The following is a 17,258-nucleotide window of genomic DNA, read 5'->3' as shown; positions in this document are numbered from 1 at the left end:
GAATCAGTCTGTGGGGGTCTCTTTCATGGGCACCAGAGGGGCAAGGAGCAAAAGAGAGCCCAGCTAGACCCCCCCCCCACCCAGCCCATCAACCTCTGATTTCCCTTCCAAGCTATTTCCCCCCTTGACATTTTGCTAGAGCTTAGGGACTTGGGTTTGTGGACATTTCTGTATAAACCACCCACAGCGCAGCTGGGAAGGAGTCTCCCAAAATGGGGAACTAGCTATTCTGACACAGAGGCATCAGCTGGGCCAGCCGAGGTGGAATGAGAGGCTGCAGGTGGATGGCAGGGCACTTGCTCCCTCCCTCTTCCTCCCCGCCTTCCTGGCCTGGGACGGGGTGGAGCTGTTGCCTTATAAGTGGCAGGCCCGTCGGCAACGGAGCAAACTACAACCAGCAGCAGCGGCAGCGGCAGGACCCAGGGCAGCTCTACAAGCAGCTTGGTGCCCCGATTCCCCAGCATGGCCCCCTCAGCCTGGGCCATCTGCTGCCTCCTGTGGGGCCTTCTGCTCCACGGCGGCAGCCTCAGCCCTGGCCCCAGCGTGCCCCGCCTGCGGCTCTCCTACCGAGGTAGGGCAGTGCACACCCTGTTTGTGTGTGTGTCCCTGGGAGCCCCAGACCCTGCCATACCCCAGCTATGGGACCCCAGCCAGCCCAGGGCAGTCTGTTCTGACAGCAGGAGGGATGCAGTCACTCCCAGCACAGGCTGTGGGAAGGACTTTACAGTCATTCCCTGGCATGTGCTCCCCGCTGGCCGCCAGAGGCAGGAGCTGGGAGAAAGGCAGGGGGAGGGGGACAGGTCCTGGAAGACATGGCCAGGGTGGAGGTGGGAGAGACAGAGACATACTGGGGGAGAAACTGAGGGGACTGCTGAGAAAAGGAGAGAGACCTCAGCAGAGATGGGCAGAGAGAGATGGGGAGGGGGCAGAGAGGGCAGGTCTGGAGCATCTGTCTGCTCTCAGCTGGGCCCCTTGCCCAGGGCAGACAGTGGAGAAGAGGGCAGCATCCTGTCCCTCTCGTCCGCCCTGAAGTGGGGTCCCTCACCCTATGCCCCAGCACTGTTCCCCCTCCTGCCTCTTGCAGCCCACTTTGCAATGCTGGCCTTTCCTCTTCCCCTCCATCCACGAGGCTCTTTGTAGCCTCCCTTCTTTGCCCATCCTGGCCCAGGAGGTTCCTCTGCAGATCTAACCTGATATGTTGTGCGGCAGCTGGCACAGGCCTCTTCTGAATCAGATGAGACAAAGGCTCTCCACAGATTCTTCTTCCTGGGGAAACCAGAGGGGTGATCACCTTCCCCCAGGAACCCCAGTCCAAGGAGGAAGACCCAGGCTTTCTCTGGAGAGTCGGAGGCAGGAGACATGGCTCCACTCTGGAGAGTCTGAAGGGAGTCGGGGGGGGGGGGGGGGGGGGGGGGCGGGGGGGGCTGGCGGTTGTGGAATGTGGTCCTGCCCTGGGGCTGTGGCTTTGGGCTAAGTCTGGCTACAAGAAAAGGTTCAAATAGGGCAAATCTCCTCTGAAGTACTGTCAGGCATGGAGGGCTTCCTGGAAGAGGCTGTTAATGAGTTTGGGGATAGAGTGAGTGTTTGGGGATAGAGAGGATGACCTTTTGGGCTTGGATACCTCACCTTCCCAGTGGTGGCCATCGCCCCTTCCCACCACATCCTGCTGCTCTGCCCTTGCCCACCCATCATCTCCAGCCACCTAGCTGGACCCCAAGGACCTACCTCAGGATCCCCACCTCCTGGGGTCACCATCCCCAGAGAGCCACCCCCGTCCCTGGGGCCTGGTGGGCAGCGTCTATGGAAGAGAAAACCCTCTTTAGCCATATCGCTGGACAAGAGCCTAGAGATCCACCTGGCCATACCTGGCCTCTCCCACACCCAGGCCTTAGCCAGGTGCTCCCTCTGATGGAACGCTCTCCCCTGTCCATCTGCTTGTCCCACTGAGTCAGCCTTGCACGCTTCTCAGACCACCCACCCTTCCTCCAGGCTCTCCCAGCACTTCACCCAGCTTGCTGCCATAAGTTCTGCCAGTGGGGCCATCTTCCCTAGGGACTGGGTAGAGCACAGATGGGCCAGGGGGAAGGAGATGTTAACTGAATACCAGGGGGCCACGGAGTGAAGGTGTAGGGGGCAGGCCCCTGGGTAGGCTGGGCTGGGTGAGGGGCTCAGAGCCCCCTGTCCCACCCACCCCCAGGAGTCATTTCCCTGAAGCCCTCCAGCACCCCTTGCATGGAAACATTTTCCAGATGTGAGTGGGGGCGGGGACGGTGAAGGCACCGCTGGGACACTCCACCTCCACAGATGGGCTAGAGAAGTGGGCTGAGCATCAGGCCCTGACCCCCTCCCTCCCTCCCTCCTAGACCTCCTTTCTGCCAACCGCTCTGCCGTCTTTCTGGGTCCCCGGGGCTCCCTGGACCTTCGGGCCCTCTACCTGGACGAGTACCGGGACCGCCTGTTTCTGGGCGGCCGCGATGCCATCTACTCACTGCGGCTGGACCAGGCATGGCTGGATCCCCGGGAGGTGAGCTGGACTGACCGGGAAGCGTCTCTGTCTGAGAGCTGGGCAACTGCAGATGGGAGGCCAGCTGGGTCAACTGAGGCTATGAGGTCAGGGGTCATACAGGCTGTGTTTCAGGTGCTGTGGCCACCGCAGCCCGGACAAAGGGAGGAGTGTGTTCACAAGGGAAGAGATCCTTCGGTGAGTGATGTCAGGAGTGACTGCCCCCCACCATGACCAACACCCAGTCCCTGATCCCCAGGAGAGCCTGGGGCTGCTCCCCAGGTGCCTGTTCTGGGGCCACTTTAAGCAGATCTTGAAAGCTCCTGACGGTGCTGAAGAATCTACCCCCCCCCCCCCCCCTAGATCATCCCCCCACCCCCCCCCTCCCCCTAGGTGGAGTGTGCCAACTTTGTGCGGGTGCTGCAGCCCCACAACCAGACCCACCTGCTGGCATGTGGCACTGGTGCCTTCCAGCCAACCTGCGCCCTCATTGCCGTTGGGCATCGTGGAGAGGTGAGCCGGGGCAGCCCCGCAAGGGACTGGGAAGCAGTAACATTTCCTCCCTGTTGTCTGAACGCTCCCCATTGAGCCTGGGTCAGGGCAGAGGGGTCAGAGCCTGAAAGGCACCTTTGTGCCAGGGAGCTGACCCTGCCGGCGAGGTCCTGAATGAGGGCGCCTTCCGCCCACCCCCACTCTCCAGCCGCAAGCGATGGGCAGCAGCCCGGGTTGGGGCTGGCTCTGCTTTCCTAGGTGACGCCTCTCCTCCCTCCCTCCCTCTCCCCAGCATGTGCTCCGTCTGGAGCCCCGCAGTGTGGAAAGTGGGCGGGGGAGGTGCCCACACGAGCCCAGCCGTCCCTTCGCCAGCACCTTTGTAGGTGGGTGATGCCCAGGCCAGGGCGGGCATGACAAGGGTGGGAGCCGGCCAATGTCACTGGGATGAGATGGGGTCTGGGTACAGGGCCTGGCCCTCCTCCCCTGACCCTACCCTCACCCTAGGAGGGGAGCTGTACACGGGCCTCAATGCCGACTTCCTGGGGCGTGAAGCCATGATCTTCCGGAGTGGGGGTCCCCGACCGGCCTTGCGTTCTGACTCTGACCAGAACCTCCTGCACGGTGAGCCCAGGGGTCTGCTGAGGGCAAGGCTGGCTGGGGTCTGCCCCTGGCACTGGCAGGGAGGTGGGAGAGCTGACGCTGGAGGGGGACCAGAGGGGCAGCCCATCCCCACTCACTGCCTGGGCCTCTGGCCTCCGTGGGGTCCCTGCACCTCTTCCCCTCCTCACTGGCTCACCCCCAACCCTGTCCCTCCTCTGTGAGGCCCCCGCCAGCTTCACTGTGTTAACTCACAGAGCCCAGGTTTGTGATGGCCGCCCGGATCCCTGACAACTCCGACCAGGACGATGACAAGGTGTACTTCTTCTTCTCGGAGACAGTCCCTTCACCTGACGGAGGCCCGGGCCGTGTCACTGTCAGCCGCGTGGGCCGCGTCTGTGTGGTGAGAGCTGTGGCAGGGACAGTGAGGTTCACATCCTGGCCGTGTGTGCCTTCCCAGACCTGTCCCAAACTGCAGCAGTAGGCAAACTGAGGCGAGGGTGTAGAGCCGACATCCATGCCTCCCCCACAAGGGTGAATGTGGAGGAACAGGAGGAGGGGCCTGTCCTTGGGACACAAGGCTGACTGGCCCCCACTCCCCAGAATGACGCAGGCGGCCAGCGGGTGCTGGTGAGCAAATGGAGCACCTTCCTCAAGGCCAGGCTGCTCTGCTCCGTGCCTGGCCCTGGAGGTGCCGAGACCCACTTTGACCAGCTGGGTAAGGGCATGGCCAGGACAGGCTGGGTGAGGGCTGGGGAGGGCTCAGAGCCAGTGAGTGGCAGGCATTGGTCGTGGCCTTCTGTCTCCAGAGGACGTGTTCCTGCTGTGGCCCAGTTCAGGGAAGAGCCTGGAGGTGTACGCTCTGTTCAGCACAGTCAGGTGGGCACACGGCCTCCCCTCCCCTCCACCCCGGCCCCGTCTCTGCACTGCAGCCTCCCCTGTTGAGCCCCTGCCTTCACGTCCGGCCTCGCCATGGGTCCCCGTCTCTGTCCCTGACTCGGTGACTCCGTGGCTGTACTCTCTGCCTGGGGGTCCTCGTTTTCTGGTCTCTGCTGACTGCAGGCACCATCATCCTCTGTCCTACCTGTGGAACCAGGCTGCCCCCTTCCCGCCTCTGACAGCCTCCCTGGCCTGACTGTCCCTGTCCGCCCTTGGCAGTGCTGTGTTCCAGGGCTATGCCGTCTGCGTGTACCACATGGCTGATATCTGGGAGGTCTTCAAGGGGCCCTTTGCCCACCAAGATGGTCCCCAGCACCAGTGGGGGGCCTATGCGGGCAAGGTACCCTTTCCCCGTCCTGGTGTGGTAAGTATCTGCCTGGGACCAGGGCAGGGAAGAGGGCTGAGTAGATGCCAGGAGGGGCTCTGCCTGAGGACAGGCCTGTGTCTGCATGCAGCCCCAAGGCAGCGGCTGAGCTGGGGCTCCAGAGCAGCTGGGCTGGGTGGGGTGAGGATGGAAGCAGAGCCCAGACCACACTAAGGAGTCTCTCCTACAGCATGAAGGGTCCACAAGTGGTCCCTCTGAGGTTGGCGTGCCCAGCCAGTGGAGCCTAGAAACAGACTGGGGTGGGGAATGTGACATCACAGGAAGCCTCAGGCACTCCCTTTGCTGCTGCCCACAGTGCCCCAGCAAGATGACCGCACAGCCAGGACGACCCTTTGGCAGCACCAAGGACTACCCGGATGAGGTGCTGCAGTTTGCCCGAGCCCACCCACTTATGTTCCGGCCAGTGCGTCCTCGGCGGGGTCGCCCCGTCCTCGTCAAAACCCACCTGGCCCAGCAGCTGCGTCAGATCGTGGTGGACCGCGTGGAGGCAGAGGACGGGTCCTATGACGTCATCTTCCTGGGGACGGGTGGGTGGGCTGAGTGGGGTGGCCGGGCAGGGGAGGTGTGTGAGGACCTATGCTGCCCCTTCCTCTCCCACTGACACCTCCTCCCCTGCCCCAGACTCAGGCTCCGTGCTCAAGGTCATTGCCCTCCAGGTGGGGGGCCCTGATGAACCTGAGGAGGTGGTTCTGGAGGAGCTCCAGGTGTTTAAGGTGAGTGGGGGCAACTGATGGGAAGGGTCCCCTCAAGCCCCGTCCCTGCATCTAGGCCTGGCTACGAGAAAGCAGGAGCAAAGTACAGGAGGGAGATGGCCCTGCTGTACTGAACCTGCGGCCAGTGGGGAGTGAAAGTGATGACGCTCACTACTGCAGAGGCCTTGCCGATGCTTCGAAATGACTGCAGGGCCTGGAGACGCAGTCTGTGAGCTGAGAGCTGGGGGGCCCAGTGAGGGATGGCCAAGGCGATCACCCCTTGACAAAGCCCTGCCAGGGGCTGCCAAGTGGCACTGAGGGGCAGCTGACACCCCAAGTCCCCAAGGGGTTCTGTTGACCCCTCTATAGAGTCAGACAGGGGATCATCTGTGTTTGGGGAACCGTTGTGCTTCCCCACATGGGATGGGTGATTTGGGACAGCTGCCTCATTGCTGGGGAACAGGACTGTGGGAGGAGACACCAGAGGTTTGTGCTTGTAGCCAAGCCTTGGAGGCCAGCCAGGGAGAGAGGACCTTTCTAACGTAGGAGAGACTGTCTGGCCTTAGTTGCCAGGGAGTGCACTGACCTGGGAAAAAGATGGTTTCCACCCAGAGTCTGGAAGAGGCTGAAAACAGGGACGCAGGGGAGGTCTTCCTTCTTTCCCAGGTGCCAACACCCATCACTGAGATGGAGATCTCCGTCAAAAGGGTAAGAGTAGCTGCCATCTCTCCCCACTCCTCCTTCCTCTCCACCTGTCTCCTGAAGTTTCCCTGAGCACTGCTGTTGTCTGATGGAAAGCTGAGTCACAGCAGGCCCTGGGGCTGCCTGATTAAGCCCTGCAATGAGGGTTGAGAGTTCAGCTGGGAGCTGAGATTCCCACGCATGAAACCAGTGGGAGTGGGAGGCCCGGAGTAAGTGAGCATGTGTTCAGATAAGGGGAGATCCACAAAGGCCAGTTCCTCAGGGGAGACAAAAAAGTGCTTGAAAACAAGATGCAGATTTTAAATCAAATAGATTTTAGTGGCCTGCTGTGTGTCCTTTTGCAAGTGGCAAAATCTCCCCAAGTTCATCTGCCCCAGTTCATCTTTGGGTAAATCTCGACTTTTGTACTGGGATTGCTTAAAGCAGAGCTCACCTCCAAAGTCAGGGGCAAGACAGGATAAAGGCCATTGGGGTAGAGGGCAAAGGTCTGCTGCCGGGAGGGTCTGGAGAAGCCCCTTAGAGAAAAGACCCCAGGTGTGCCCCATTCCCTCCACGTCCTAACATAGGATCTGATGTAGATCAGGTGGGTGATAAACATTTTTTCTTCTGGGAATGCACTCAAGAGGTTCTGGAAGACTCTTGCAAATGTCAGGGGTCTCAGGAAAGCCAAGGGAGCTGAGAGCCTAGCTGCTTCCAGGCAGAGCACAGGCTCACCTCGGGCTCTGCCTATGTTCCTCCCAGCAAATGCTGTATGTGGGCTCGAGGCTGGGCGTGGCCCAGCTGCAGCTGCACCAGTGTGAGACTTACGGCAGTGCCTGTGCAGAGTGCTGCCTGGCCCGGGACCCGTACTGTGCCTGGGATGGTGCCTCCTGTACCCGCTACCGGCCCGGCACCAGCAAGCGCCGGTTCCGCCGGCAGGACATCCGGCATGGCAACCCTGCCCTGCAGTGCCTGGGCCAGAGCCAGGAGGGTGAGTGGCAGCGGGCATGGGGGCGCCAGCTGGGCTCTCACAGGGCCCCCACTCACCCCTGTGGCCTGGGCTTGACCCCTGTGAAGTATGGCCTCAGGCCGTTCTTGTAGTAACAGGCAGTCCACAGTTTCCGTATGTGGGCAGCTCCTGTCAGCATATAGGTTAGGGTCTTTGGGCAGAGTGAGCGGCTTAGGGATCAGTAGACACCTAGGTCCCTGTCGCATTCATGGGGGCTCCAGGACTGAGGGAGTCAGTGGGTGGTCCCAGGAGCCCTATAGTTCCTGAGCTGAGCCCACCTCCAAATCCTTCCAGAGGAGGCTGCGGGACTCGTGGCGACCACCACAATCTACGGCACAGAGCACAACAGCACCTTCCTGGAGTGCCTGCCCAAGTACCCCCAGGCCGCTGTGCGCTGGTTCTTACAGAGGCCAGGGAACGAGAGGCCTGACCAGGTGAGCAAGGACCCTGGCTCCAGCCTGCCTGTGTCCTGAGGTCATACCCCTCCATGAACTCTGGGGGGAACTTGCCAAGATCAACTTAAGAAAAGTATGTATTAAAGCCCCTGGGGTGCCTAGAAGGAGGTGCCCCTGTTCCTGCCATCTGGGAACACCCAGGCCAGATATGGTAGAACTTCTCCAGTGACAGGGAGCCCACAAACTCCTGGGCACTGAGCTAGGCTCTGTCTGAGAGCGGGGTAGCAGAGATAGAAGAGAGGGAAGGGGTCTAGGCTGGTCAGGAAGGCCCCCATGCTTACACATATGGCTCATCTTCAAAGGGGTCTCTTCCCCAAGGGTTCTTGGTCCTCCTCCTCTGCCTTAGGCCTGGGCCCCTGATCACTGGCCCTTGCACACACACCTCTACCACACACACACACTCACACACTGCCTGGCCCCACACGTCCTCCCTGGAGTCCAGCTGTCTGCCTAGGCCCTCTCCTCCCCCATCCAGAAAAGTCTGTCAAGCCCAGAGATGGCTTCAGTCTGGGGCCTGAGGCTGGGTGTGGGTGGGGGCAGGGTGAAGAACCATTCGCAAGCCACTCCCACGGGTAGGGAAGAGGAGGGAGTGGGTTGATTACAGGAGGGGCTCTCCTTCCAGCTTGAGAACTGGAGGAGGCCAGCCTTGGGCCAGCTGTTGGGCTGGGCACTGAGAAGTCTCCCCCAGTGGGGAAGGGGCAGGGGAGCGATGAGATGGAGTTACACAACACTCACCACCCAAGCAGTGCTGCCTCAAAGTACACATGTGCGGACTAAAGCCCAGACAGGGTCCAGGCCAGAGACAGGGCTGGATCGGAACCGTGTTCCACCTGTGATGGGGCTGTGGGCCCTGCACTGTGGGGGGAGTGGGCAATGCAGACCAAGACAGGGAGGGCTCTGTGTGTGTGTGTGTGTGTGTGTGCGTGTGTGTGTGTGTGTGTAGAGTGGAGGGGAGCTCTTGTCCTTGGTCTGGGGGTATAGCCCCCCTGAGTAAAAGCCCATAAATACTCTTTAACCCTCTGTTCCCTGGGAATATGTGCCAGGGCCCCCCAAGGCCAAGACAGGGGATCCAGAGCTCTGAGTAGGGGAGAAACCAGTCAGTCAAATCTTTGAGAAGGCCCTGTCCTGGATTATGGGAAGGTGAGTCCCAGCCTGCAATTAGCTCACGGTCAAGGATGCTGAGCCGGCCAAGCTGCTGGGAAGGGGAGAATGAGCCCTGAGATGGCAAATTTGGAAAAGCAGGGGCAGAGAAGCTGACGGTGCAGGCCCTGCTCCAGGCGCCCTCACGCCCTCCCACACCCCCAGCAGGTGAAGACAGATGAGCGCGTCCTGCAAACGGAACAGGGGCTGCTGTTCCGCAGGCTCAACCGCCTGGATGCAGGCACCTACACCTGCATGACACTGGAGCACGGCTTCTCCCAGGTGGTGGTCCGCCTGGCTCTGGAGGTGATCACGGCTGCACAGCTTGACACTCTGTTCCCCTGGGAGCCGAGGCCAGAGGAGCCTGCAGCCCAAGGAGGCCCGGCCTCCACCCGCTCCAAGGCCTGGTATAAGGACATCCTGCAGCTCATCGGCTTTGCCAACCTGCCCCGGGTGGATGAGTACTGTGAGCGTGTGTGGTGCCCCTCCCGCAGCCGAGGCCGCAGCAAACAGGCCAAGGGCAAGAGCTGGGTGGGGCTGGAACTAGGCAAGAAGGTAAAGAGCCAGGTGCAAGCCGAGCGTAATCGGACACCCCGGGAGGTGGAGGCCACATAGAAGAGTGAGGAGGAGGGCGTGGTCGGGATGGGCCAAGTGGCCAGCAGCAGCCCCCAGCCTCTCCCACCCACCCAGCTAGGGCAGAGGGGGCCAACATGCCTGATTGCCTCTTAGAGATGGGAATCTCTGCCCCCAGACCCCTACCAGGCAACCCACAGGATAGGCTGGGGCCTGATGGAGGGCCTTATGTCCTGGGCCTGTTCCCTGCCGCTCTCTGTGCTCTCAGTCCCAGGCTGGAGCCAGCACCCTCGGGCTGCTGGCAACTCCAGTGGGCCTGCTATTTGTTCTTGAATGAGGCCTCCAGAGCACATTCCCACTTGTGCCGGAGGCAAGAGGGCTGGGTGATTTTTACCCAGCCTGCAGAACAATGGCCATTCTGAGTGACCCTTAGACTGGGTGTGTGGGTGCAGCTGAGGAGGTGTCTGGGCAGGGGGCCCTCAGGCAGCTGAGGAGGGTGGAAGTTGCCTCTAAGCTAGTACCTGCTAAGAAGACCTACCCTGACTGAGGTGGGGAGGGAAAGTGGAGGCGCTGAGAAGGTGGAACAGCAAGACCCCCTCACACGTTGTGCCCTGATATCTTGGTAGTTCCCTGCCGCTCCACAACCCCTCTTCTGCATCTCAGAATCACAGAAGCATAGACTACTAGAGCTCCCTGGGACCTGGGGATGGTCTGGACCTCCCAGCCTGACATCCCTTCATCGGATCTCGGAGCAGCCAGGCCAGGTTTCCTGGGATGCCCACACCCCCTGATGGGATTGCCCCTCCCCAGCATCAGGGTCTCCATGTTGATGAGCAGGGAGGGGGTGAATTCTAGGAGAATGTTATCCCCCAACTCTGTGGACTAGAGATAGGGAGAGGGGAGCTGGGGAAGTGTGGGGTGTTTCGAGGAGTGGGCTGTCTTTCCCGGGGCAATGCAAGCTGACCCACAGCCTGGGAGGGTGGGGATGTGGCAGCTCTGGGAGCAAGCTGCAGCTGGTGGTCAGGACAAGGGGCAGGGCTTTGCCTGGGAGGCCACAGAAGACTGAGGCTTTTTTTTTTTTTTTTTTTAAGACTGAGGCTTTTGAGATGGGGAGAGGGTGGGAGACCCTAGGACTGCCTATGGGACCCAGGGGCGGGCATTCTCAAGGACTCCAGAAGGCATCAATTAGCCCAGGAGCCAGATGTTTCCCACCCTGGGATCTTTGGTTTCTGCTAAATAAGGGTTTGTCACGGATGGTTCATTTATGAAGCCTTTTTTTCTTTTAAGGGAAAAAAAATGTAGGGGGAAGCTTCTAAGTCCTGCTGGTTCTTGGGGGGTGCTGCTGGCTCAGGTGGCCAGGACGCAATGTGTCTGGGCGTGTAGGGAGGTGTTTTTGCCATCAGCAGTAATGTGTTTCTTGGGCTGGGGAGCATGGAGGAGGAGGAGGAGGAGGACTAAATGAAAAGTTGTTCCCAGCCTGCATGTGAACAAGTCAGTGACGCGCAAAACCGACAGGAGGGAGACAAGAGCATCAGGTTTGAGATTCCCTCCATTAAAAACCAAGATGAAGGAAGGAGGAAAAAACAGATAAAAAGCAAGACAGGGCTTCCTGCCCCACTGAACTCAAACCCAGACTCTGTCTGCCTTGGATTTTATCCGAGCCACCCCCGCACTCCTTCCCGCCCCCCCCAGCCCCTACCACCTCTAGAGAACTGGAGTCTGAAAAAGGCCCCTCTTCCCATCTTTGCACAGTGAGTGAACCAGAAGCACTGAGGTTAACCTGACAGCACTTTGGGAAGCCTCTGGCCTGGGGTAGCTGTGGCTGGGATGTCAGCACGTAAAAGCAGATGAGGAGGACCGTGGAGGGGAGGAGGAGAGAGAGGCCATGGAAGAGGGTGGGGAGACAGCGCAGAGCCCCAGGAATGGGTGTCAGAGCTGCAGCCAGCTCTGCCCCTCTATCTCAGGCTCTGCACTGGCCGCTAGGCTGGGTCCCCTGGGGAAGTTACTCTGGAAAACAGAGGGAGAAGGAGTTAAAAATCCTGAACAAGGAACACCTGCGCTTGGAAAATTATGGACAGCTTCTACTGGTCCATACCCCACCCCCGCCCCGCTTCCACGGTACCGTGTGTTATTCACTCCTGGAAATGCTTCTATGTGTGAATTCTATTTTTGTATTCATATGTTGAGATGAGCCTTGTGGTTTCTCTGTCTTCAAAGCACGCTTCTCATAATTACTATTGTTCTTTTTATCGTCACCACCCCTGAGAGCTGGTGAGGATAGCACAGGGGTTTTCCACACAACCTGCAAGGAAAGGAATGAAGTTAATACTTATATCACATAATTATTACCATTATTGTATCTGTGAATTTCTGTACTAAATTAACTGATGCCATTTGTGTGAGCTGGAAATGAGGGGCTTTCCCTGTCCTTTCCAGGAGGGAGAAACCACCCTGGGTGGCATTTTCTAGACGGGAAGGAGATGGGTATCAGAGGAAGGAAGGAGTCAGAGGGCTTTGCCTATGAAGCTGAGATTGCCTATTAAATTAGGAAAATCCTGTCCCGCGGGCTTCTGAGACTTCTTGGAACTTCAGGAAAACCTTGAGCCAGGGGTAAAAAATGCTGGCGAAGGGCAGCTGGGCACGTAGGCAGCACTGCTCCTTTTTCACAATAACACTTGACTTTGTGATAGTGACACTTGGCCTGGTGCCTGTCTTCATCAGCCACATACCAACATATATTAAGACCACTGTGCTCTTGCCTGGGGGGCCAGGCTGTGCTGTGGGAGCTGCAGCTTTGGCAGAGGAGGGGGAGCCCCAGAGTCTGGCCTGCGGGGCAGGATGCAGGAGACGCCTCTCCCCCAGCCCCACTCCCCCAGTGACATCATGCTCCTGCCCAAAGAGCAGACTCCACTGGTGCTGGAGGGAGATGGGTAAAGGCAGGGATGCTTTAAAGATGGGAGGGACATCACCCCACCTCACCACAGAGATTAGCCTCTTGCTTGGATGGCCTCCTCAATCTGTGCTATGGACTAGGGGGCTTAACAGTCATCAGTCCCATCTTGCAGCCCAGGCCCTGGAGCAGGACCCCTGCTTTCACCTCCTGGACCCTGCACAAGCACCCAGGCCTCACAGAAAGTGAAACCCTGTTGCCCGGCCTCGGGCAATCACCACCCATCTGAGAAGCATCATCAGAGCACCATTTGGTATGGAGTGCTGGGCTGGGAGGCTGTGTGAATGCAACCTCAGAGCCCCCTTCTCTCCTGTGGTGCACGGTGCCTCTGCTCCCACATCACCACCCCCCACACCCTGAAGACCCCTTGGGCATGGACTTCCCCCAGCCCCTCACCACCACCCTCATCTCCAGCCCTATTTCCTGCCTCAGGGATTTCACTCTATCTTCCTCTCCCAGCTTTTTCCTCTAAGTCTCATACTTCCCCTGGTCTTTGGTCCTGTTTCATGATTTCCCAAACAGGTTTAGAACTGGAAAGGGGCTTCGAGAAAGGGGCTAGTCAAAAGTTGTCCTTTGGAACAACTGTCTCATGAGATCCTCGACAATGGCCAAATAAACATGGGATTTCTCTCCCCTTAGCCCCTACAGAGCTGTGCACTGCCTGCTTGCTTGCCCTGTGAAATCCCTGAGGAGCTCACGATTTCTCATTAATTGGCATGCCTACTATGTGCTACATGATCCTCCAAAACATGTGGCCCTGTATCCTTTTTTTTTCCCATGGAGCAGTTACCACCTCATGTTTCTAATGTTTTGAAGAGCATACTTTGGGAAAATGCTGGTTAGATTAATTCCCTCCCTTTACATTTGAGATTAATTTATTAATCTCTGCCTTCTAAGCCTGTAAACTCTGGAGCCCCTGCCTTCGCAGATGGAATAGCCACATCTTGGTTTCCCATGGCTGGCACCAGAGCAGGACCTGCCACCCCAGGGCCAGGGCTGTCAAGCTGCCAGTCTGCTGTCCCTTGGGCCTGGACTCTGCCCTGCCTCTGGCTCCTGTTCTCCCACACCCAGCCTGCCTCCCCAGCCCATTTCCTGCTCCTCCTGTGTCTGGCATCATCCACTGTGGAGGGCTGGGATTCACCCCAAGCTTGTGGCTGTCCTGCAGTCCAAAAGACTAGTTTCTAAGGAAAGGTGAGGGGCAGGGTAGGGGCAGAATAAGGGCGGAAAACAGCCCTTTTCACTTTCTCAAATGGCTTCTGTGCTTCCCTTTCATTCAGCTAAGCCTGGGTCAGGTCCCAGAGACCCATAGAATCCTCCAGCTTCAGGAGTGGGCAGGCAGCAGCCATCAGGAGGTAGGTCTGTCTCCTGCCAGGTTATCTTCTCTGTGGGCTCACAATGGCCCCAGATGCAGCTAGAGCCAGGTAGGTCGCAGAGAACTCTCTCGTGCCTCTGCAGTCCAGCAAACTGAGGTGTCTCCAGCTAGCCACATCTCCTTATAAGTAGCAGACAGTTGCTCAGAAACACACCAATTTCCACCCAAGTTAAGGATTAACCCCAGCCTCACCCAAGTATTAGTCTGCAGGGGCTCTGGCAAGGAGAAAGTTCAACACACACCAGGATCAAATCCCCAGGGATTTCTGAGATTACAAACTTGGCCCTGGTGTGCAGAAAGAAGGAATGAGTGGGGGGGGGGGCTAGGTTTGGATATAATACCTGCTAAAGAGCTCAAGGATTGTTGGACCCCCACCCTGGCTCCTCTTCAAGACTCACCCACCCTCCTGGTGCACAGGAGATGAAGTAACAGCAGCTGTGGCCCTGTGTCCACTTCCCACTGCCCAGCCCCAGCCCGCCTTTGTGTGGGTACCACTGCTGGCCCCCTCTTCCTTAGAGGCTGTGTCCTAATGAAGCCTTTCACTTTCCCTGCTGGATTTTCATTAAGGAAACTCCTGGTTCCTCAATGATGCCTTTAAAAAAATCATTCTCCACTGAGGATTGGAAATGCTGCACAGTCTCCAGGGAGGCCTTGAAAGGGATGCCCACCTTCACCCTCACGCCAGGCCTCCAGCAGTCAAATAGTAGCTTGTACTCAGGGATTCTGCTATGAGGAGGACTCAGGTGACCAGTCTTGACCCCTTTCCCCCAGGGATGAAGATGACTGGAGCACACCCTAATCCATCCCAATGGGGTGTGTTTCACCGCCAAGAACATCCCATCGGGCAGAGAGGGAAGACCAGGGCAAGGGGACAGTTGTGGGCTGGAGAGGATTCCAAAGTGAATCAAGAGACCTAAAGCAGAGTCCAAGTGTCTGCCATCAAATGGAGGAGACAGTATTAAGAGACACTTAAAGCCCAGATTTGCCTGTTAGAAGGACAAGGGGTCTCTGCTCTCACAGATAAAGGTATAGAAGAATGACATGGCAGACCAGCAGCTTGCTTTATGGGCATGACCTCATCTGTTCACTCTGCCCCCTCCCCACCCCACCCCCCCCAGCTGATAAGAATCTGGTGCTGTTTCCTGTAGTCCAAGGGTCTCAGACAATGGTGTGAACGGCTTGCCCTACTGGAAAGGACCATTGTTCAGGGAAGAAAAAACAACACACTAGCACAAAACCAGGGCAGGACCTGCCTAAATATAAGGGCCTGTTAACATATCTATGATTTCCAAGTGAGGGGACACAATGGGGAATTGTTTCTGGAGAGACTAGGTTCCCCTCCAGAATGCTCCTGGGGGCTAGGGATGGCTTTGATGGCCCAGACAGGTCTCAGATGCTCTGTGAGGGACAGACATTGATGGCGCAGATGTCTTCCTGTTTATTAGAGGTGCACTTCAGGGCAGGCCCAAGGAACAAGTTTATACCAAAGACAAGGGGGAGAAGCTCCTGGGCTTCACTCCTTCTGTGGAGGCCTCATGCTGTCACACTGCTCAGAGACCCCAGGGCTACAGGTGGTTTGCTAGGGAAAAGTGAGATTATTTTCTGAAAAACATCAACTCTTTGGTTTATGGCCTGCAATTGCCATGTTGCTTTTTGGAAAAAATGTACAAGGCATGAGACCCTTGCAAATAGCCAACGCCTCTGGAATGGGGCTCCCTGGCTTAGTCTGTTAGGGAGCCTTCTCATACCTAGGAGCCCTTGTGATGCTGTAATTCACCTCCAGTCAGCCTGGAAGCACACAGGGAGCTGACGCTGTGTCCCTGGGGTCAGGGCCAATGGAGGTGCTCTTTCTCATAGCAACCTCCTGCCCTGCCAACAGGAAGTTAGAGCCTTTGAACCACCAACCAAAGTCCCTGATGTCAGAGAGAGAGAGAGAGAGAGAGAGAGAGAGAGAGTGTGTGTGTGTGTGTGTGTGTGTGTGTGCAGCAGGAGGGTAGGGCAGAAGAGGAACAGAATCATATTACCCATTCCCCTTGGGACTGGCAGTCCCCATTTTTAGGGGTGAGAGGAGGGCAGCTGGGGTTAGGAGGATCACTTTGGGTCTGGGAGACCATGAAGGCAGTCTTATCTGAGGACCTGACCTATGATAGAAGTGTCATTAGTAACATCTATACTAACCTCTAGATATAACAGGAGCACAACTCATGGATAAACTTGAATGGATGTGTTTAGAACAAGTGAATAGCAGTAAGTCCTGTGCAATCCCCAAATAGAAACAAGTTTTCATAAGCCCTTCATAACCTTCCACACCTAAAGGGTTATAATCTTCTTCCTCAACATGCTCACAGTGCCCTCTGGTGTTTGACAGTAAAACATCAGGCTTATGAACGCAGGGGTTGAGCACATCCAACAATTCAGTAGACATCAAACTGCCTCTGCATGTGGGGTCCCGAGCCAGACACCATGAGGGGGAGAAAGGTTAATAAGACAGAAAGGTCCCTTCCCATAAGGGGCTTCCAATCTAGAGGGAGAGACAATTATGGGACCAGATGGAGAATGACATAGGCTATAATAGGGGTATAAGCAGAGCTCAGGGAGAGTGCCTAGGGATGAAGAAGTGGCCCTTATGCTGGATCCATCAGGCTGAGGATAGAGGTTATGGCTCTCCAGACTGCAAAGCTCATGCTCAGGGCCCAGTATTTCAGGGTAGCCATGGCAGAGTGCCCATGGAAGGGCTTAGATGTCCATCTCAGCGGGGGCCATCCTAAGTAAAGAGCTAGCAGATGTTTTATGGCAATTAACAGAAGGGTTAAGGATGGATATGCCAAGCAAAGCAAGTGGATATAGGAAACCATGCAGAGAGAAGGCTTTTGCTGCAGTCCTCTGAGGCACAGGGGTCTGAGCTCAACACTGGCAGTGGGATGGAGAGGAAGGCAAACATTTGAAAAATAGTCAAATTGACCAGAAAGAGGGTGGTTGAGCATAAAAGGAAACATAAGGAGATTCTGAGGTTTCTGGCCCTAGTTCATGGTTCCCACAAAGGTAAGAATTAGAGGAAGCGGAGCAGGTGCTTTGGGGAATTTTTATTTGATGTCTATTCCTACCCTCCCCAAGTGAACTATATGTTCTAGGTCCTAGGTTATAAAATGGTAATTAATTCTAATAGACACATCATTTGTGAAAACAGGTATTTAAAATATACAAGATGAGGGCTTCCCTGGTGACGCCGTGGTTGAGAGTCCGCCTGCCGATGCAGGGGACACAGGTTCGTGCCCCGGTCCGGGAAGATCCCATATGCCGCGGAGAGGCTGGGCCTGTGAGCCATGGCCGCTGAGCCTGCGCGTCCGGAGCGTGTGCTCTGCAATGGGAGAGGCCACAACAGTGAGAGGCCTGCATACCGCAAAAATAAATAAATTAATTAATTAAATAAATAAAATATACAAGATGAGCCTGGGGCATCTTGCAGTGCC

The 17,258-nt window shown here is 57.2% G+C and overlaps 1 protein-coding gene across 4 annotated transcripts; it reads left to right on the top strand.

Annotated features, from left to right (window-relative positions):
* Positions 1–400: 400 nt before the first annotated feature.
* Positions 401–10,528, top strand: SEMA3G (semaphorin 3G). 4 transcript variants are annotated; one of them, XM_029244402.1, is made up of 16 exons: positions 401–571; positions 2,364–2,524; positions 2,639–2,701; positions 2,897–3,016; positions 3,288–3,378; positions 3,500–3,616; positions 3,850–3,995; positions 4,196–4,310; positions 4,402–4,471; positions 4,751–4,895; positions 5,212–5,443; positions 5,538–5,629; positions 6,275–6,316; positions 7,052–7,280; positions 7,593–7,732; positions 9,062–10,528. In XM_029244402.1, exons 1-16 carry the CDS (start codon positions 463–465, stop codon positions 9,506–9,508), a joined length of 2,319 nt encoding a protein of 772 aa, XP_029100235.1. In that variant the 5' UTR covers positions 401–462; the 3' UTR covers positions 9,509–10,528. The 4 variants fall into 4 exon arrangements, with proteins under 4 accessions (XP_029100235.1, XP_029100234.1, XP_029100236.1 ...); XM_029244401.1 differs by having other exon boundaries at positions 9,059–10,528; XM_029244403.1 differs by having other exon boundaries at positions 9,115–9,398.
* Positions 10,529–17,258: the final 6,730 nt, after the last annotated feature.

This window comes from Monodon monoceros, unplaced genomic scaffold, assembly GCF_005190385.1.
Source record: "Monodon monoceros isolate NGI ecotype Baffin Bay Population unplaced genomic scaffold, NGI_Narwhal_1 Super_Scaffold_3, whole genome shotgun sequence".
Classification (NCBI taxonomy): Eukaryota; Metazoa; Chordata; class Mammalia; order Artiodactyla; family Monodontidae; genus Monodon; species Monodon monoceros.
Note: the sequence above shows the minus strand (reverse complement) of the source record. Positions and strands in the feature narration are given on the sequence as shown.

Excerpts from the sequence above, each read along its gene's own strand:
- SEMA3G (XM_029244401.1), top strand. The coding sequence starts at position 463 with ATGGCCCCCTCAGCCTGGGCCATCTGCTGCCTCCTGTGGGGCCTTCTG. Across the intron at positions 4,311-4,401 it reads GACCCACTTTGACCAGCTGG|AGGACGTGTTCCTGCTGTGG; the intron begins GTAAGGGCATGG and ends TTCTGTCTCCAG. Across the intron at positions 5,444-5,537 it reads CGTCATCTTCCTGGGGACGG|ACTCAGGCTCCGTGCTCAAG; the intron begins GTGGGTGGGCTG and ends CCCCTGCCCCAG.